Source organism: Festucalex cinctus, chromosome 3 (genome assembly GCF_051991245.1).
Source record: "Festucalex cinctus isolate MCC-2025b chromosome 3, RoL_Fcin_1.0, whole genome shotgun sequence".
NCBI lineage: Eukaryota > Metazoa > Chordata > Actinopteri > Syngnathiformes > Syngnathidae > Festucalex > Festucalex cinctus.
The window spans coordinates 27221139-27243915 of record NC_135413.1 but is presented as its reverse complement, the minus strand read 5'-3'; the positions used below and the strand labels follow the sequence as shown (position 1 = coordinate 27243915).

The following is a 22777-nucleotide window of genomic DNA, read 5'->3' as shown; positions in this document are numbered from 1 at the left end:
AATTTAGAAAAAAAAAACATTTTCTTGTACATTTTATTGTACATTTAGAACAGATGTAATTTTTTTGGGATTAATTGTGAGTTTAGTGCTGAAGCCGTGCGATTAATTATGAGTACAAATTTTAATCGCCTGACACCCCTATTATTTATTTATTTATTTATTTATTTATTTTTACAATTGTTCAACACTTGTAATCAATTTTTGTGCTGAGATGCAACTTTTTTGTGGTCCGCTGTTTTATTTCCACGCCAAAATCCAACTCTGTTGCAACATGTTGTGTTTGTGCAGGTATTTGTTAGAGTTAGAAGTAAGGCGCTTACGCGTTTGGCAGCGGCCGCTCGGCCCGCTATGTGTGGGAACGTGGCGAAAGGTCGGGGTGGCTAGCGTAGCGTCTGAGAGGCTAACCCAATGCCCGCATTGTCTTCCTCGTGGGACAATCAACAATTAGCCGCAAGCTTACGCTCGATGGAAATGATTTTCTCACGGGTTCTTTGCCTTCCTTTTGGTATTAGCTCAAGTGCTAAAGCTGATTAGGGGGCACTTGCGTGTTTGCGCATGTGCGTGTGTGGCGGTGCAGCTCAATTTCTTTCATCTTCCCCATCTGGATGCCGAAGGACACTGCTTGGTCATATTCTTGAAGATAGAACCTGAGGAGCTTTACTATTTGTGTGTACTTCAGAGCAAATGAAAATATGCACTCCAGCACAAAAAACAGTTTAGTTTTCTTCATTGCATGCGTGTGGACCATTGGTGGGCTATTAAACAATTAAACGTGAAAGTCTCCTAAATAAGCTCCACAAGGCCAGCTCTTGACTGAACGTTTTACTTAACTGCATTAAATGAGGCTATCAAGAGTTGACCCAAAAAGCTCCAAGAAAACTTTTTATTTTATTTTATTTAAATTCAAACCCCAAGGCCAGTTTTTATTTTTAGCGACGTGAAATTTCGTAATCAAGTCTTTCATCTGTCTTCCTTGCCTCTCCTTAAAAATTCTTTAAAGGCATTGAAAACATGAATCTACGAATGAGGCCTTAATTGGCATTAAAATGGAGATGGAAATATTCATATAAGACATTTTAATGGCAATTAAACAAATGTTAACACATGACAGTACAATTTTCTGATTGTAAGTATTCTGAAATCTCAAATTAAACATGCAGCCATTTTTGAATGTTTGGCCAGGCAAATCATGGCACCGAAATTTGTCAGGCGCATAAAAATGCAGTCATGCAGTCAAGGCTTGTCACAGAATTTGCTTCTGCTTGTGTAGACTCACAAAAAGAAGTCTCCTGAAAGGAAACTTTTATTTTGGTTTAATCCGAGCATTTTTGGGGCCATTTCCAGGTATCATTGTTTTAATTCAGCCCCGAAGTCAGTTTCACTAAGCAGTGTGAAATTTGGTAGGCGTGTCTATCATGAATAAACTCGTGAAAAAGTCTCAAGAATCCATATCTGAAAAGGCACAGGGAGGCCGCCATTTTGAGTAGCCATGTGTAGCGTCAATAATAGGGATTTAAACATAGAAGGGCCAAAACATGCCTTGTGAAAATTAATTATTGTAATATAACATTATTGCCGTTATCGTTACATCCATAGTCAGTAATTGGACAATCATCCCTTCATCCCTATATGACTGCAATAATGTCAGGGAAACTCACGCCAGAATAATTGGCCACGATAATTGGCGTGGAAAACCAAATGGGCCAACTGGAACACCCCTTCCACTCACTCCTCTCAGACTAGCGGAAGTCACGGCATGTTCCGGTCATGGGGTGTTTTTTTTTTAGTTTTTTTTTGGGACTGGCACGATTGATTTGACTGCGAGCAGCAAAAGGGAATTTCTATGAAAGTGTCCCACTTTCTTCCATTGGACTCACTTGAAGTGTGCAAAATGTTTGCCGGTCACAAGGAGGCTTGCACATGCCCGAAGGTTTTGTAGAGCATACGGAAGTCACATTTGTTTATATAGCTCTTAATCACAAAAGGGTCTCAAAGAGCTTCGCCAGCCCACAGTGGACGTAAACGTAGTCACTGTGAACCCGGCTGGCTATCAGCCAGTAGCCAAAGCTAGCTTGAGAAATAGAAAGAGCAACAACAACAACAACAAAATAGCACATAGCCGTAGAGTTTTTCAACAAATTATTAGTTAGTTCGGTTCCACAGAATAAAACAGGAATTTGTGAATGGTGAACCGTAAATGGGCGAGGCTTGGACTAGCGGTTGGTTTAACTTTCATTAGCATCATTTATCGTCAGTGTCCACATTTGGGTGCTTTATCATCAAACTGTGCTGACATCAACGACTGATCCGCCTGCTTGGCTCAGATGCGCCCCAGATGGTGTTAGTAACCGCTTTTGACATTTAGTGGTACAGGAGAGGGACAATGCCGAAACGTCTTTGTTGTAAATAGCATCCCCGTGGGATGCTAATAGCAGGTGGTTCAATCAGAGAGAGACAAGAGCAGCCAGCATGTCCGCCGCAGGCATGGACGGCGGCGTGATTGACAGCCGGAGACGTGGGGGGGAATAGAGGTCATGCAGCGTCTTTGGCCTTCACAGTGTAGTGTGGGGGCGTAGCGAGAGCTGCCCACCCCCCACACCGTGGCTCTGACAGCCACAGGTGGGCTTTGTCTGTCATCAGGGCTCCTGTTGTACAAACGTGCATTTTGGCAACCAACAACATTGTAACCTTCTGTGAATAGTCAGATTTTATTTTGAGATAATCAACTTTTCTTTCTAAGATTTTTTTTTTTTAAATTTAACAAAGTTTTTTATATATTTATTACTTCTTTATTATTTCTTCTTTCTTTCATACAAGGCTAAAGTCACATTTTCTCTGGAATAAGTCACATTTTTAAGAAAGTTTTATTTGGGGAAAAAAGGCGGAAAAGTCTAAAATGTCACGAAAATCAGAAGTAATCTTATGAGAATAAAGTTTCAGAGAGTGATTTTTTTTTTAGAGAATAGTCATTGTTTTAAGTGTATCATTTAATTAAAAAAAATGCATATTTTTTTTCTTTTGCGACAAATCAAATTTTGTTAGAAAATATGCATCCTATTTTTTTAAAGACCGATTTTTATTATTATTATTATTATTATTTTTTTAAACAGAATAAGGTTTATGTAGACTAAAGGTCTATTTTTTCCACATCTATGTATTTTTGTGGGGAAATGTCATAATCTTATGAGCATGATGTATTCTTTTATAAGAGATAGAGGATGAAGGGATATTTGTTGCTGTAAAGTTGTAATTTTTGAGAATAATGGTAAATACATATATTTAAAAAAAAATAGTAATCATGCGCGAGAATAGTCAATTTAAAAAAAATATATATCACTCGTGATTTTTTTTTAAAAGAAATACTTTAATAATACCAACATGACAGCATTTTTAAAGATTAAAGGCATATTTTACACGTTCTTATGAGAATAGCCTTTTTTTTAAGCAGATCTTGAGAATAAAGTTGTTGTTTTTTCCATGTTTTGACACCAAAAAAAAAAAAAAAAGTATGAATCTTATGAGAAAGAAGTCAATGACAAAAGACAACAAGGACCATGACCCTCTGTGTCAATCTGATGTATATTTTACCATTGAAATGCTCACTCTGGATTTTTCGTTTTTAAAGGAAGTCCTGTCTGGGAAGTATTAAGCCCGTATGGCATGTGCTCTCCCCGCCCAGCCAAAAAGTTAAGATTAACAACCAAGCATTGTGTCCAAAAGCCGATTACTCAAGTGGCAAACGGCTGATGGGGCCAATTTTTAATGTCCTTCTGCACTGTGGGCGGCGGATGCATTGAGCGAGCGGTTGTGGCGGTGCGGCTCAAAGTGAGAGCTGCATCAATCGATGCGGCCAAGAAAGAGGCAGGCAAGCAGTTCCGGGGCTTGTGCAGACTTGAAAGTTGACCGTGGGCGCGTTTCTGCGAGAAGGATCCATCTTTTGGACCGCTGAAGATGTCACAGATTAGCACGGAGTTGGTAACTCCTGCGCTCGCCTACCTCCTCTCAAGCGCGGTTTCGACTTAAGCAGGCGTTCTAAATAGCATGTCGCTCCACGTGCAATTGACACTGACTGACAAGTTTTTGTTTTTTTGTTTTTTGTTGTTGTTGTTTTTTTAGAATTGGGTATCTTATGATTTTTTTTCTGCTTTTTTGTAGAAAATATTTGGAGTTTTTTTATTTTTTTATTTATTTTTTTAAGGAAGGCAATGCAAGGCAACGTTATTTAAATTGCATATTTCATACACAAAGTAACTTGAAAGTGCTTCACACAACCGAAATCACATCTAAAAGCGTGAACAGAAGAACCAAAGACATTCGTAAAGCAAAGAAACAAAGTGAGCTTAAAATAACTAAAAGAATGTACACTCGCACCATTTAAGATAATTTAAGATTTACATATTTAAAAACAAAGGAAAGAAATAAAAAGTCCCTTTCTGAAATTAATAAGAAGACAGTTAAATTGATTTTTTTTTAAAATGCCTCTCACAACCTAATTCTAATTAATTTGGATTAAAAAAAAAATACTTGGTGCTGATTTCATTTCCGTGCAGCATAACAGCTAACTGCCGCTTCACCACGTTTGTGTTGAAACCTGGCCTCCACAAATAGACCAGAGACTGTACAGAAAGTAGTCATCTTATGTGGTTAGTCATATTATACTCATTTTCTTTTGAAAAATATAAAAATAATTTGAGACAAAGTATTATTATTATTATTGTTATTATTATACAAAATTGTCATAATATGTATTTTGTTCAGACATGAAAGACTTTTTGATAATTAAATTTTTGGCATCTATAGGCTATTATAAGACCCTTTTGTGGCTTTCACTGTAATTTTACTGGAATCAAGTTTTTGGATTAGCCTTGTTTTTCCCATGAATAAAAATAACATTTTTACAAGGAAGAAGTCATTTGACAAAAATACATTTGGAGCTTTTCACAGCTTTTTCTCAGCTTTTTCTCAGCTTGCTCCTTCATATTGAAATAGCTACGCGCCTAAATATCTAAACCTGGGAAGCCGCAACAGCTACTTTGGACTTGAGCAGTGTTTTGTCAAAACATGTCTGCTTATGTGGAAAAAAAAATTGCACTGACTCCTGTTTACTGGGTTCTGTGTCAAACACGGAGGCCAAAATCCATTTTTTCCCCCCACCATAGTCCTACATTTTATACCTCGTCATGCGCATGTGTGTTAAAATGTGAATAATGTGGGTAAGTCTTACTTACTGGGGAGCTTTAAAATGGGCTAATCCCACGCCGAGCCACAATGACGCTCATTCACTTCCTCGACGTGAAAGGATTCGCCTCCGCTTGCCGGGAAAGTAACCGTGAGGGGCGGGAAAATAAATCATAAAAAAAAAAAAAACAGCAACAGCAAGCGGTTGGGAAGTGACTAAACGTGTCGGCATAAGCCTCGTTTCTAACTGACGTGTTTTTTGTGTGCATGGTGGCGTAGTGGTGCCGTTTCACGAAATTTACCAAGAAAAACAACAACAACAAAAAATCTCGTGAAATTCTGCTACAAGCATTTGCTGCTTTGTTACCTTTTTTTTTGATGTCATAAAAGCATACAACAGGAAAAAGGGTTCTAGCACTAGTTGTTATTTAGCGTTAGCATTAAGCTAGCAGCCTTAAAAGTTGCTATTTGGTCGCTTTAAATAATAATTTTCTTTTTTTAAATCAGTTTAAGAGTTTAAATCCACTTTTCTGAATAATAGTCCTTGCCACAATACAGTGCTCATATCTCAAGTCTGCACTCACAAGTCATCTTGAAAAATTCAGTCATTTGTATCTCCGTAGAACCGGAGACAAATAACAAAACCTCGGCGTTACGCAACAATGCATGGTTGCAACCAGTAGGGGGCGACTGTGTTGTCATGTCCTCCGCACAAGGCACACAATGGCGACAGATGAATCACTCTGTGCCGTGAGTGAAAACATAAGTGAAAAGAGGAAGTGTTGTGTCGTCAGTCAGATTTAAAATTCAAATAAAAAGAGGAACCTGAGTAAATGAATGACTGAGTCATGTAAAAAGGCGGAAGCGAAAGTTCGTTCACCTTGCGGTGTCCACATCGGATGCTCCACTTCTGTCTTTCCGTCAAGTTGAATGACTCAGTCTGTTATTTTTACATATTAAAAAGATATACTTCACTTATTTAGCCCATTATAGCAATAAAATGTTAATATTTTATCTGTAATTAATTTGATACTTTAATCATTTTTCACGTACAATTAGTACCTTTAAAAACACATTTTGCAACTTGCTGTCGACTGAAAATGACATCACAAAGGCCCACGTAACCAATCACAGCTCACCTCTTTTGTAGGTTTGGTCATGTGACATTCACAAGCTGAGCTGTGATTGGTTAGCTGAGCCCTTGTGATGTCATTTTCAGTCGACAGCAAGTTACAAAATGTGTTTTTAAAGGTACTAATTGTACATGAAAAATTATGAAAATATCAAATTTATTATCGGCAAAATATTAATGTTTGACTGCCAAAAATGGCTAAATAAGTAAAGTCTTCCTTTAACTCGTTTAAAGTGTTGAAAATAAAATACAATAAAACAGAACTTGAGAGCTATGAAGAGACTTGAACTGTCTGAGAAGTGTCGTAAAACTCCGCCTCTTCCCTCATTCTGTGGGAGCCGTGCGGCATCATGTCGCCTCAAGATGATAAATTTGGATGTTTTATACACGCTAACGTATGAAAAATAATTAGGTTAGGTACAAGTGTCATTTGTTCGTTTTGTTTCTACGATCCCGTGTTAAGATTGTCTACCTCACCAACTTGCGGCCTGGCAAGCACAAGACGACATCTCCACGGCTTTTTAAGGTCATTGTTGTGTAAGGCTAAACTAAAAATGGCTCCAATGTTGAAAGGAAAGTGCTCGAGATGAAAACCATTTTTCTTTTTTAAAAAAAAGGCTCGAGCGGCGGCTGCGTTGGCGTAGCGACGAGCGCTGGAGTGTTTTTTTTTTTTTTTCTGTTGAGGAAGAGCTCTTCTGTTGTTGTGTTGCTTTGAAGAGGACGTGAGTCGTGATCCGAAACGTCCTTGTTATCGGACTCTCGTATCTTTAAATAAGATTATTCAGCCATGATGGGAAAACAGTTGATGTGATTCCTGTGAGGATTTTAGGGATGCTAAACTCATTAGCTTGGCGTTCAATCATCACTAAACAATTCATAAAAGTGAGCCTGTGAAGCAAAAACATTAGAGCACAAAAAAAAAAAAAATGTTGACCACAAAAGTTTATGCATTGAAAAGGAATGATTGACTATTGTATTTTGGCACTCAAATGTAACAGGTGACCACAGAAAGTTTCCTTTTGGCCATTCCATCCGTATCATGATTCATGGTCCCGATATGAATCTACGATTATTTTTGCGATTTTTTTTTTTTTTTTTTTTTTTTTTTAAAGTCCAAATTTAGAAAATACTAATCAGAAAACGTGTACATGTACACTTTAAGATTTATATGCAAATGTATTTGTTTATCTGACACTTTAGGCTTATAACTGTGAGCCGCTGTAGCCACAAACAGGTTGCAAACTGCATCATGAAATAAAAATATTAAGGCTTAATGTTCCATCAATTAATATAACATACCATGCTAAAAGTGTGAACTCTAACCCTAAGACATTTGTCGAATATTTCCATAAAAAAAAATTGATGTTTAAATATTGATCCGAGCCCGTATTGTATTTATACTAGAATTGTGCGCTGTAATATTGCGATATTTTTTTTTCGATTTTTTTTTTAACACACCTAATAGCTGTTAACTAGTACAATAAAAATGACCACAAAAAATACAATGATTGACCACATTTTTTTTAAATTGTAGTATAGATGTATAATTATGGCCTACAAAAATTTTATTTTGGTAATTTTTCACCGCAACAGATTTTAGCTCATGACTTCCCAAAGAATTACTAACGATATTTCTGAACACAAATTAGCGTAATTTCAATAATTTTATGACAAAGTGATTTCAATGACACATTTGCAACTTACATGTCACAGTGGACCTTGACACTGTACCATTTGTAAAAATATTTTTTAAGATCTAGAAATTATTTTTAAATTGACATCATTTCGACAACCTCAGCTGAGTCATCACATCCTACAGACTAAAGTTGTGACTTTTCATAACGGGGTGTAGTTGTCACCCCGGCGCTAAAATCATTGGCCTTGCATTAACACCACACTAAACGGTTAATAATAAAAGTATGCCTGTGAGCTGTTGCGGTTGCTTTGAAAGAGGAAGCTCCACCTGCTTATGTAAGAACGTCGCGCCAAGGATGAGTCATGGTCATGGGACTCTGAGGTTGGTTAGTTCCTTACACTAAAAAGCAACCGTGTCACGACGTTGCCACCTAAACACACAAAACAGATACAGGCGGCGTGCCAACGCATCTTTTTTTTTTTATTTTTTTATTTTTTTTTTTAGCGCATTTCATCACTTTGACATACAAGCCAACACAGCTGTTATGTTAGCCTGTTACAAAGAGAATTACACCTCGTTTAAAATCATCACATATCTTAGCATTTCTTGTCTGGCTAGCTTCATGCTAACGCTAAGTATGTTGTGGCGCTAGCCCTTTACGCAGTAGCACAAGCGGCATTAGCATGGTATTAGCATGGCAGGATGTGACATTGAACTTCCTGGAAGGCGGTCTCATCCAGGGCCTCGCTCATGGCAGCCTATAGATCATTCCGGCCTCGGACGTTTTCCCACTGGAACTAGGTGAGATGCGAACCACGTTTTGCGTTGTTTGGCAGATGAAATCGGTTTAACGCGCGTCGTTAGCACCTGCCGCGCATGTGTCATGTGTGTCATTCGTTCTGATTTACTGACATTTTCTCGCCCACTGGCTGGCCATGAATGACCGTATAAAAGGAGCTTTTGTTGTATCAAGACAATTATAAACAAATACATGTCTTTTACTTTGCAGCTGTAACATTGTAAACTAGAGAGAGACCGATGTGTTGATTTGGGGGTAAAAAATAAATAAATACATACATACATACATAAATAGATAAAAAGAGGCTATTTATTTGCAAGTGAAAATAGTTTTTTTGTTTTTGTTTTTGTTATTGTGCATTTCACTGTTTATAAAAAGAAAAGAAAAAGAAAATGTAAATAAAAAGATTTGATCAGAAAAAATAGTGGCATCAACATTTTGAATCATAGAAACTTCAGCATTTTGTTTATACATATGCCTTTAAGCATATGTTCGTTAAAAATCTTTTCAACCTATTAGGTGTTGTTGTTTTTTTTTTTTTATTTAATCTTTGACAATAGACATCTTTGTTTTAAAATTCAAACAAAAACAGCAGACTCAGCAGCAGTCTTAGAAAGTGAAATGGATATTTCAACAAATAGCCTAAAGTTTTTACCAAATTTCAATATAACTGAAATTTAAGAATGCTAATGCCAATGCTAGCTTAGCATGCTAATGCTAAGTTAGCATGCTAATGCCATGTTAACATGCTAATGCTATGTTAGCATGCTAATGCTAATGCTATCTTAGCACGCTAATGCTAATGTTAGCTTAGCATGCTAATGCTAATGTTAAGTTAATATATTAATGCTAATGCTAGCTTAACATGTTAATGCTAATATTAGCTTAACATGCTAATGCTAAGTTAGCATGCTAATCCTAATGCTAGCTTAGCATGTTAATGCTAGCTTAGCATGTTAATGCTAATGCTAGCTTAGTATGCTAATGCTAATGTGACACGATTTCTACACAGCCAACCCTTACTCCAGTCCTTACTCGATTCCTCAATCTTTACTCCATTGCTTATTCAATTTCTCACTCCTTACACCATTGCTACTCGATTCTACATTCCTTACATCATTGTTTACTTAATTCTTCTCACTTTACTCCATTGCTTACTCGATTAATTGCTCCTTCCATTGCTTAATTAATTTCCTTTGTTTCTTTCTCATTCATTTTTATTTTTGTGCTATTTTTCTTCCTTCAACTGCTTCTAAATTTCTGTATGAATTCAAACCATTCCAACTTTAGCATGTTCAGCTCATTCTAGGTCATTGTATATAATTAAGATTAAGTATTTTGGCACATGAATAGAATTATTTCACCACCAATAGCTGTTGAATGGCAATTTATATGGATTTAATTGAATTATATTCAAGGTGTAAACATAAACAAAAAGAAAGAGGAACTCCTCCTTCATGTCAACCTCTTAGTGGGTCAAAGTTTAATGCAGCAGGAGAACAAACAGGTTTTTTTTGTTTTGTTTTAGTTTTTTATGTGCGCGCTCAGGGACACACACAGGATGTTTACCATCGTGATGATGACCGTGGCAATGGTGCACCAATAACTGTTTGGTTTGTGCAGATAAGGATTCAGAGTTTAATTTTCATATGCAACAACGGGAATAAATGCCACTACAAAAAATAAAAATAAAATAGAATTCTGTTATTAAAATGCAATTTTTGACCATGAAAAGTAGCCACCGTTGACCACAAAAAAAGGTACATTTCAGTCACTAAAGTTGTATTTTTTGTGTTTGAAATACAATGAATGACCACAAAAAAAAAAAGTTGTTTTCTCTGAATGACGTGCTGCTATTGAGCCGTGACGAGGCCTTGGCTGAGACATTTGTGTGTGTGTGCGCGCCTGTTTGTATGTGTCATTGAAAGGCTGCCAAGCAGGATGTTTTGGTTTGAGCGTGGGCGGATGTCGCCGAGATAGACGAGCGGATGTGTCGGCTTCCTCTCGAGAAAAAAAAAAAAAAGAAAAAGTGAGAACCGCACCTCTGGCGGACATTTGAGTTTGTTTAACACTCTCACATGGTTTGTGGGTGGCGCATCTCCTGCAGGTGTTTTGTTTTGTGCTCCTGCGGCGGCTGGCGTGGCGCCTCAACAAACAGTCTTTGCACGAAAGAGTCGTCCTATCACCTGACTTGCAGATCAAAGCGCGTTGATGATTATCCAAGATGGTCGATAAACATCAACAAAACATGATTGTTGTTGCGGAGAGATATTTTCTGGAACATGTACCCTGTTCCAGAAATATTTTTAATCTTCAGTGAGTCGAACGTTTATCAAAGAGCCTAATGTACGTTTTGTCAACATCAAATTTAGGACATGTTTTTGTGCAATTAATCGAAATTAAATTACAATTTTGATTATTACGCTCCACAATTACAAAATCAGCACAATCATAAAAAAGATTATTAATCCTACATTTTGAGTTGTTTAAATTTATACATTTGCACCTTTTTTTACATTTTAAAATAACTTTTTTTTTTTATTGTTTCAAAGAATTTTTGTCTTAATATTTTCATTAGTTTTATATATATAAACTAATGATATATATATATATATATATATATATATATATATATATATATATATATATATATATATATATATATATATAATTATTTATTATTCGTATTATTATTTATTGTTATTATGATGAGGATTTTTATTATTATTAAAATATATTATTATCAATTCTGTTTGGTCCAAAAAGAATTTTCATAATTATAGTGTTTCTTTTTAATTGGTCTTAATATTTTCAAACATTTTCTCGTTTTGTACCAAAAAATAATTATTTAATAATCACGATTTCAATTATTACCAAAATAATTATTATTAGTTATTTTTTTCCATAAACGAGTAGCCTTAAAGGGATACTTGAGTAATTGAATAGTTTTCAGCAGTGATAAGTTCATATTTTGTCCAGAATGAATTTAATAACTTCATTATTTTTCATGCACAATTAATACCTTGAAAATGTATTTTTTTTTCTACTTGCTGTCGACTGATGATGACATCACCTGCTGAGGAAGTAGGTAACGGCCAATCATGGCTCACCTGTTTTCTGGGTTTGGTCAGTAAACGGAGTAGAAAAATTACTTTTTAAAGGTACTTAATTGTACATGAAAAATAATGAAGTTACCACATTAATTATAGACAAAATATTAATCTTTTACTGCTGAAAATGTCTCAATGAGTCAAGTATCTCTTTAACGCAACCTAATACAAGGTTAGGAAAACAACAAAAAAATTGCTTCAAAAAACATTTCTCCATTTAGAGTCCTTAAGTTCTTTCAATGATGTCCGGTCAAGCTTTGTTTTTTTTTGTTTTTTTTTTAATGAGTCATTCCTGTGGCAGTTATGAAAGCCAGAGATGACCTCGACTGCAAAGTCGGACGGTCAGCTCTGATGTTTGCGATCAAAAGTAACATCATCATCATCATCATCATCATCATCCAAATAGCCGCACCTCCAGCGCCATTTGGAATTCCGTCCACAGATGTGGGATCAAACGCGTCATTAGCATGCGGGCTAGGATTAGCTGCGCTCTCTGCTTCGACGTGGAGGAGTTGTTTGAAGTCAACTCGAGAGGCCTTTTTCTCTCTCATGTTTGTTGTTTGCTACCCGGAGGCTGGCTCTGGTCCTTTCAATGCTAAAAACAACACCGACAGCAAAGTACACTGGAAAAATGAGGAGGGATATTTACTTGAAAAAGCCGAGATGAAGTCGATGCACTCAGAAATTCTAAGTAAATATCACAAGGAGTTTAACTACAATTTCTGATGTGAATGTTTTTTTTTGTTTTTTTTAAGTAAATATCAATCCCCATTTTTTCACTATACTACTACTTTTTGAGGGTTTGTTCCAAAACACGTATACATTTTTTTTGCGGTCATTTTTGTACTAAATTGCACCTTTATGTGGTTAATCACTGCATTTGTGTCCAAATTGAACTGTTTGTGATTGTTATGCCCCAAAACAAGTTTTTGTCCATTGTGTTTATGTGCCATTTTTTTTCCCGTTTGTTTGTTTGTTTAATGTGGTAAACCATTAGACTTTTGTGCCTAAATGCCCAATGCAATTAATAAATAAGGAAGTAAATAAATAATAGCAAAAGGTTTGTGCCAAAATATTTTTTTTCAGTTGCTTTTGTACTAAATTACACCTTTATGTGTGGTTAATCATTGCACGTGTGTCCAAATTAAACTGTTTGTGATGATGATTGTTATGCCCAAAGAAAAGTTTTTGTCCATGTTTTTTTTTTTGCCATTTTTTTTTTTAATGTGGCCAACCATTAGAGTTTTGTGTTTAAATGTCCAACGCAAGTAATAACTAAATAAATAATAGCAAAATTAATAAAAAAAATAAAAAAATACAATGTTTGAGATGATTTTTGTATGTACGATAATGGTTGAAATTTTAAGCCAAAATATTAAAATAAGATATTCCGTTTTTTGTTTTTTTTGTTTTTTTGTTTTGTTTCGTTTTTAAGTCCGAAGACAACTTTTTTTTTTTTTTTATGGCCAACCATATTTTATACCAAAATGCATTTGTGTGTGCATATATGTGTAATTACTGGATAAACATAAGAGATTTTTATTCCAAAATGCAACTTTTAATGATAATTTTTGTCTGATTTTTTATTTTTTTTTATTTTTTAAATGTGGTCAACTGTCAATTTTATACCAGAATGCAACTTTTTGTGGTCAACTATTGCAATTTCGTCCAAATTAAACTTTTGTGGTCTTTATTATAACAAAGGAAGACTTTTTATGGTTGCCTATTTTATTTTTGTCAATTTTGTCTTTGTTTTCAACTGTTGCTTTTGTGCTTAAATTCAAACACAATTTGTGCTCATTTTTCTCTCCCCTGACCACCTAAACAACTTTTTGGGGTTAATTGAATTCTTGTGGCAATTGTTTATTTTATTTTTTTATTATTATTATTATTATTTTTTACAAATAATGTTTTTGTTCAACAATTGCATTATTGTGTCAAAACACAACATTTTGTGGTCAACCATTGCACGTGTTACTTTTACCCCCGCTGCCATTTCTCTTAACCCAAACGAATGGTATCCGTTCCATGCTTCTTAATTAGCAAGCAGGCTAATCAGTGTGTCATCCTGCTGACTGGCACTCAGCGCGTCCTGCTTATCTGCCTCTTGAACGAGTTTGATTGCGGCCACTCTTCCTGCATGGGGCGACACGAGGGGGGTTGGGGTTGGGGGGCTGTCTACTCTGGATGCACTCAGTGTAAATGAGCTTGGCAGATGTCAACCAGATGTGCTCCTGAGCAGGAGGAGATGAAGAATAGATAACTTGGCCAGAGACACACTGACAGCTTTGTTCAGCTCCGTTTAATACTTCCCCTCCTCCTCGTCCTCCTCCTCCTGCTGTGTGCCTTTACACCCCCCCTTCCTCTTCTCCCTCCATCATTAACGGCTCTTTGAAGCCAGTGGCAGGAAGAACGGCGGAATCGATTGCTCTGTGCATTAAGTCTGGAATGTGTGACAACATCCTCTTCCTTTCCTCCTTCCCTCCCTCCCTTCTTGTGCGTGCGTGTGTGGAGGGGGAAACTGGACGCTTCATTAAGTACACAATCCAATAAGAACAAACCATCATATTTGTTTTTGCCAAAATGCAACTATTTCTGGGTTGGCATTTCATTTTGGCGCAACATATTTAGATCTTTTGTTGTGGACCGCCGCGTTTGAGTTATAATTTTAAGCCAAAATACTTTCATTGTGGTGAATTTTTTGATAAAATTCAGCTTTTTTCCATCGTGCTATAATTTATTTTGAGGGGGGGCGAAGGTCATTTTTGTGCTAAAATTGAGGGGGTTTATTTTATTTATTTATTTATTTTTCGGTGGTTAACTTCTTTTCTGAACATATTTAATTGGAAGTTTCAAGTATCAAGGGCAAATTTTAAAATTTTTGTACTGGGGTGTTGTACAGGCTGAAAGCTTCTTAGGAAAGTAGTACTTTTGAGTGGTCTAGATACCTTTGGGGAAGGTTGCTGATTAGAACCTTTTAGGTCCAGGAACTACAAGTACCAAGAATGATTTTTTACTTTTAGTCCTGTGGTATTATGTCAGGGGTTAGTACTAGTAGGACCGCAGAGAAATCTACGAATCGTTTTGGGCTCTAATGGTTTTGATAGTTTTGCAGCGCATTTAAACCAATGAAACTTTACCCCGAAATGAGGATAAACCATTAAAAAGTGTTGTATTTTCGCTGTTTTTTTTTTAACTAAACCCAAAAACGTATAAATATGTTTTTAATACTTTGTCCTGCAGTCCCAAAAACATATTTATAGTTTTTATTTTATTTTTTTTATTTTTTTAAATTTTAATGCGAGAGCATACAGAAGACTTTGATGCAGATTTTGACCTTAAGAGGTCATTTAAATCAATGACAAACAGCCAGGAGGTGGCAGTAGAGTATAAGAGATCAGCCAGGCCAATGTTGCAAAGGCTCATTTTGCCAGTGTTTTCAACAGGTTTGTGAATAATGATGAAACGTAGCTAGTATTCTGATGCTAATTGCTGCAACACGGAAACAGATGCAAATATACTTTTTTTCCTGATGAAAGAAGAGACTCTAATCTTTCTTTTGGTAGGTTCCATGTTTTTATAGCAATAGAACACAATATTCTGTGGGCCTTGCAAAATCAGTCAAAATCCAGTAAAACAGCAAAGGGGCTTGCTTCAGTCAAAATGGCTGCGAGTGAATGTCAACAATGACTTGGTCAATTCTTCTGTTTTTAAAAATCAAACTGGCTCTTCCGATTCCTGCTCGATTGCGACATCTCTACATTATGTTTAATTTCCTGCCATTGCAAATTGTTCCGTATTCCCTGCAGGCCCGCGACAGTCAGTCTTCCGCCGCCTCGACCACAGATGACGAAATCTGGACGAGGGAGGATAACATCGCCGAGGAAAGTGGACGGAAGCGGCGAGGGAACAGGGGCGGCGATCATCCGCCTGCTATCAACTCCATCCTGCAGCACATGGTCAAGCAGCTGGACGTCCTCACCAAGGTCAGTGGTGGCAAGAACGTCCATTTTGACTTGAATCTTAACAACTAGGGGTGTCGGACGATTCCAATTTTTTAATCATAATTAATCGCATGACTTCAATAGTTAACTCACGATTAATCGCAAATTTTATATTTGTTCTAAATGTTCCACAAAATATTTTGTTGTAAGTTTTCATAGTCTTGTGTACTTAAAAGTGGAAAATATATATATTTTTTTTATTAAGACTCTTTCCGTGCTGGAGGAGCGTCTCAGCCTTACGGAGGACAAAGTTCAAGAGTGTCTCGTTAGGACGCAACGCGATGCAGGACCGTCCGACCTCCTGGCATGAAGGTACGATAAATATGTGCGTGTGTGTGCGCTTCGTCTTCGCTCACATAAAACGCCGTCCAAAGATTCGTTTGATTCGCAAAGGACGGGTTGTGTGGGGACAACATGATGAAGACGTGAAACGCGTCTCCATTTATTCGGAAGATAAATAAGGTGCGCGAGGTGAATGAGAGGAAGATCCTCTTTCCGCCTTTAAGAAGCTTTAAGGTGTCCGCTGGGCCATTGACCATCAGAGCCACAAAGCTCCCACTACCACTTCCTGTCTCTGCCGACGGCCTCGTGGACGCCGCCTCACACGGCCGATCGTCTGAAGCTTCTTAACGCTAGCTGCTCTTTCGCTTAAGCCCGTCACTCGTGCACTCGAGTGACACCACCTCGCCGCCTGTCACTGACGTGAGTGACGTGGCTGTGCGAGTGAGGAGATCACGCTCCATATGAGCATCTGTACATCGTACAACGACAACATCGGTCATCTTTAACAAGGAATCATATTTTCATCTTGATAAAGTGGGATTATGAAATAAATTACAGAATGCAAACTTGATTTTATTTCATCATCCCGATTAGTTATTAACTATATTAGCTCATTTGCTCCCAAAAACGTATGAATACGTTCTATTTTAAATGTTTTAAGTGCCCCAAAGACGTATTTATACGTTTTCACTAGTACTTTTTTTTTTTTTTATGCTAGAGCATACAGAAGGCTCTCTACTGCAGAGAACGTTTGAATCAATGGCAGTTATTCCAAAAAACGGCCAGCAGGTGGCAGCAGAGTATGAGACCCACCAGGGCCATGTTAAAAATAAACTGATTTCCCCAGAGTTCTAAACAGGTTTATGGATAATAGGGATGTAACGATGTAACTGTTGCTTCAGTGAAAATGGCTGCGAGTGAATAACTATTAACTCATTTTTATTTTGTTTTTATACTTCAATATTTTTTATATTTCAACAGCTGACGTGTTGACAGACTAAGTGTATTGCTTTGTAAGGAAAAGTAATTAATAAATTGACCATATTTGTACAAGTGAAGTTTCAAAATGACAGTGACGTAAAACCTTATTATTATTATTATTATTATTATTATTATTATTCCCTCACTCAGGAAAAACAAAACAAAAATCATGTTATCCTGTTAAGGTTCACGGGGATCTGGAGCCAATCTCAGCTGACTTCAGGCGAATGGTGACATCACCCTGGACTGGTCGCCAGTCACTCACAGGGCACTTATCAGGACAGACAACCATTCCCACTCACATTCACTCGTCACTGAGTGGCAAGTGAACACGCTGCCTGCAACAAAGTCAGGCGAATGTACTTCAAAATCAGTGACCCTACGAAATGTTATATTAAGTGCAAATACATTATTGTTTTTAATTTTGTCTATTTTTATTCATATTTTTGGCACGACAAAATGAGGTTAGATATTGACCGCAATCTTATATATATATTTTTATTTTTATTTTTTTTATCTTTAAGTATTGTATTTGTGTCCCAATACTTTCTATTACCTACATCATATGGAATGGTAATACTATTTATAAGGTTACCTTTAACAGTTGTTAAAAGCAATTTGTTAAAAGGGAAATCAAACATTTTCTTTTCAACAATATGTTCAATGCACACCCACTAGTCAAAACACAGTATTCTGATTAATAGCATGTTTACGGAATATGACTTAATCCGCATAATCCACGTGTTTTTATCCATCTCAGGGGCGGCGGCCATTTTGTCACTTGCTGTCCGCTGACAATGACATCACAGTTGCTCGAACAGGTGACGACCAAATGAAAATGTCGCATGTCATTTTCAGTGGACAGCAAGTGGCAAAATGGCCGCCACCTGAGATTTAAAAACAGGTGGCTTTCTCTGCTTTAATGCCGTGTTTAGACTAATGAGGACGCATAGATCCTATTTATTAAAAAGAATTTTGACTTCTCTTTAAGAATGGATTTTTCTTTTTATTCAATATGTGTGTATATTTGCTATTGTGACAAAACCCTTTTCAATAAAACTTGAGTTGCATTTCTTTGTGAATGAGTGACGGCACTGTTTTGCCTATTGAGAGTTTGGGGGCTGTGGGTCATGTCCCATAATGCATTGTGCTGCCGTGGCATTACGCCTGCTACGTGACTGTGAGGATCTGCTGTTGCCCTCTCTTATCCCTCTCTCCTCTGTCCTCCCTCCATCTCTCTATCCTCTTTACCTGCACTTGCCTAACTGGATTGACCACACTCGCACCTGCTTTCACTGTGCACAACAACAACAACACTTTCCTGAAGCAAGTGGACACTTGAATAGGTACAGGAAAAATAATACTAACTAGCTCTCACTTTCTCACGTTTCCCCCCCAATATTCCCGTCAAGCTTGCATCCTGTTTGTCATTTTGCTCTCAGAGCATCCTGTCCTGTCCAGTCGGACTTTTCAGCGGGTGTTTCCCGACAGGAAACGAGGAGGGAAGAGGAAGAACTCCTCTTGTTGTTGTGGAGGCGACGTTTAACGCTCGGGCGCCAGGAAGCGAGCGGGGTAAACACATAAAAGTCAGCTCTTTCCAAGGAACTGTTTGTTCCCGTGAGGAGGAGAGCGCGTCGGGGTAAAAGGCGGGGCAGCCGTTGGGAGGTCGGCGAGGTGTTGTAAAGCGCTGAATCTTTCCTCCGCTGCGGAGCTTTTGAACTTTTAAGTGGTTTAACAGCAGTGAATCTTTTAAGACGCGCAACCCCGCACGAGACCTGCGGGCAGCTGGCCCTGGCGAAAACAATCGGCCAATTAGGCCAAATGGCTGATTTCTTCCCCCCTTAAAACGTTATCGAAGAAAACCAAAGTTTCAGACGCTGTGAAAGTACCCTGAATGCACCATTTTGCTTGCGTAGCGTTAGCAACTAGCAAGTGTGTAGCGTATGTTATTCTGGTTATTCTGTTATCTCTACGCGTGCTTTTAAGCTGTTTAACTCTGCCAAATGTTATTAAAAAACAAAAACGGTGCCAGCAGATTTGGAGCATTTTCACTCATCTTTCAAAGAAAACAGAATATTGTGCGGTATGATGACATAAATAAGGTGGACACCATGAGAAAGATTGGATTCCATTCTTTCATGAGAAAAAAAAGTATGTTTCTACCTTATTCCGTTCTTTAGTAATCACCATTTGAAATTAGGTCATTTGAGTGACATAAGCGAAAATACAAAACTATTAAGAGAAAAACAAGCTTTTAGTGAAAAGAAATTTTTTTGCATAATAGCGACTTTGACAGTAATATTTTTTGTTTAGTGACAAGGCAGCGCTGCACAAGATGTTGCGCTGCCCATTGAAAGAGAGAGAGAGAAAAAAAATAAACGTAAATTAACGTTTTTGGCGGCATTCATTAGGATTTTATAATACGTCATTAAACGTTTTTGGCGGTCAAAGAGTTAATGACACTGCAATTGGACTTTAACTGTAAAACTAAACACACAATATTAAGAATTACATCCACTCTATATTTAAATACATAACATGCTTTGTTTTTAAAACATCGCTAGCCTAGCACTAACAGGAAGTTGGGAAATGCTAACAGGAAGTTAGCATCGACTTCGGGAGTTTTTTTTCCTTCAAATAACGAATACCCACACACAAATCTTGTGGGAACACATACTCACAGATGAGATAACAGTACGCAAAGGCATGTGAACCCGTGACCTGGACTGTATTGTAAACACAACTATGTCATCTTTTTGAACATATAATCCGCAATGCTTCACATCTGTTGTGTATGAACCTGTGAAATGTTCCATAACAGCCCATGAACATTGGATTACATTCCCAATGAAAATCCCCCTGACCTTTGAATGCAACCCAAATGAAGTGAAACGTGCCAACTGCTTCACCCCTGTGTTGCATAAAAGTGAATTGGATGTCATTTCCCCTGAAATTCATCCCTGAACACAACAATGTGCAACCTTTATAAACATTAATACGTCAAATGCCAACTGCTTCACATCTGTGTTGCATGGACCTACTGTGGTACTTGTCTGTGGTAGCAATTAAGCTTCGTGTGCAAAGCCAATTAGAAAAGAATTCCACAATAGTTCCTGTCCCAGGAAGGCATGTAACACTCCCATCTTTGTTCCTGCCGAGCTCCCCCTGATGTTTGCTGGGTGGTCCGTAGCAAAAGCAAGGAAGGCTAATTGGGGTCAAAGTTCAACAAAAAAAAAAAAAAGGACCCCTTCAGCCTTGTACTAACACTTTTGACACCCGGCGGAGACACGGGTCTAAAGCACAGTGAGAGCTCGGCAGTGTTTGATGTGGCCGCTCCACAACATTGCGTGCACTGTGCATGTTTATATTCTGCGGAGCTACTAAACTTGTTTGTCACACCCGATACGCAGTATTAAAGATACTTTATGTGGTAATTATTAACATTTCAGGCAGACAAGTGGTCGCTCCACAATGTTGTGTGCAACCATTTTTATGTTCCGGGGAGCTACACTATGTATTTGATATTTCTTCGACCCAGTGTTTAAAGATATTGCATTGTGTTTTCCAGTCGATGCTGTCGTGTTTTTGCTTCACAGCGTTGTGGTGCTACGAGACTTATTGATACTGCCCAGTCTGGGGATACAAAATGTGGAGATGACATCTTGAATGACAGACAGGGTAGCTTCACAATGTTGTGTGACCATTTTTATGTTCTGGGGACCTATCCTACACTTTTTTTTTTGTGTCGCACAGTTTTAAAGACAATCTTACATTATTTGGTTATGTGTTTGCACCACAATGTTGTGTGTGTGTGTGTGTGTGTGTGTTTGTGTGGGTGTGTGTGTCCATGTTGAAGTTTCAGGGACATGCAAGACTTATTTGTCCTCCCTAATCTCAGTTTTAAAATTATCTTTATCATATGTGGAGGCTGAGTTTCATTAGACACTGACATGTGGTCGCTCCACAATATTGTGCACATCCATGTTTATACTCTGACGAGATAAGATTATTTATTCCACTTAGTTTGTATTTGTAGTATTAAAAAAAATAATCTTATATGGTGACATTCAGTGTTCCAGTAGACTGTCATGTGGTCGCTCCGCAACGTTGTGTAGGACCTATGAGACTTATTTGTCCTGCTCAGTCAGTCTACGGTATTAAAGACAATCACGTCTTGAACAATGATTAGCATTCCAGTAATCGCTGAAATGTGTTGGCTCCACAATGTTGGGTGTGTCCTTGTTTTTTTTTCCGGCGACCTACTTGACTTATTTGTTGCACCACCGTTAAACATCTTGCGTTACGTCGAGACTGTCGTCAAAGAGGTGTGTGTGTATATCCGCGTTCATTCTGAATGTACCAATGAACTCTAAATTGTTGCGATATGAATGAAGGGAAGCACAAAACACGCACGCACGGCGGAGACTTCGTGATGGAGCCGCAGATAACACGAGAGCCGCCATTGTCCGTTGGTGTGTGCTTATGTAAATGTAATCGTGTAGCATTAGCATGTGAATGGCGAGCGGAGGGCATGCACAGGCGGCAGCTGGCCGGGCTGCAGCGTGTCGCGCAAGTGTTGTTGTGCTTGTTCCCCGTTTTTGGGGATTTTCGGCTCCACCGTCAAAATCAGTCAAGTTTCATTCAAATCAAAAACTGCTTCGGTAAACGTTTCAAAATTGTTTGGGTGATTTGGCATGGAAGGATCCATCTATTGTTAGAATCACTTACTAAAGACAAGACACAAGGTAACTCGATGTGATCCATCTAGTTACAAAACATTGAAAGGCAAAAAGAATTCTACATTTAAAAGCTGAAAAAAAACAACAACAAAACAAAACAGTTTAACCTGGATTTAAAAATATTTACACTTGCGGCCAACTTCAGTTTTGTTGACAGCTCATTCCGTTTGGGTGCAGCATAACAACTGAATGCTTATGCACCATATTTACTTTGAACACTGGGCTCCACGATTGACCCAAGTCTGCTGACGTCAGAACCCTAGTGGGTTTATATTCCATGAGACTTTTTTTTTTTTTTTTTTTTTCATGTATTCCGGATCTAAGATCTTCAGTGATTGCTAGACCGTCAGCATAATTTTAAAATCTATTCTACAGCAGGGAGAATCGACTTGAACTCCTATTTTGAATATGGTGACTCAGCTTGTTATGATTTCAGATGTTTGTGTTTTGTTATTATTTATCATTTTACTTGTGTAATTCCTTTGTGGAGAGAGGGATTTATTTATTTACTCATTTATTTTATTTTATTTTGTACAATTTTTGTTGTATTGTTTTGTCTTTGTGTTTGGAAAGCTTGAAAATTATATTTTCCTAAGTTAAACATTGAATATACTTCTGAGTTAAGCCGGTGTAAAGACTTTATAGATAGTTCACTAGTCCCTGAATCTTTCAGGAAGAATTCTTGAGAATCATCAATTCCCCTTAAATTCTGAGGATTGACATCAATTGTAATTTTTTATTTTATTTTTTTAACCTTAGATCCCAACTACGTGTGCCATCACGGACAATCTGCCCTACCGTTAAAGGGATACTTGACTCATTGAGCCATTTTCAGCAGTTAAGAATTTTATTTTATTTTATTTTTTTCCTGGACTATCTGTTAAGCGTCTGTATTTTGAAAAGCGCTATACAAAAT

At 37.5% G+C, this 22777-nt stretch overlaps 1 protein-coding gene across 1 annotated transcript in view; it reads left to right on the top strand.

Annotated features, from left to right (window-relative positions):
- The window catches only part of poc1b (POC1 centriolar protein B), a 31521-nt gene extending 13317 nt beyond the window's left edge, over positions 1 to 18204 (top strand). Inside the window, exons 11-13 of the mRNA XM_077517239.1 lie at positions 15665 to 15841; positions 16065 to 16171; positions 17308 to 18204. Coding sequence (XP_077373365.1) covers positions 15665 to 15841; positions 16065 to 16169 — 282 coding nt within the window. The 3' untranslated portion in view covers positions 16170 to 16171; positions 17308 to 18204. The remainder of the gene's footprint in view (positions 1 to 15664; positions 15842 to 16064; positions 16172 to 17307) is intronic.
- Positions 18205 to 22777: the final 4573 nt, after the last annotated feature.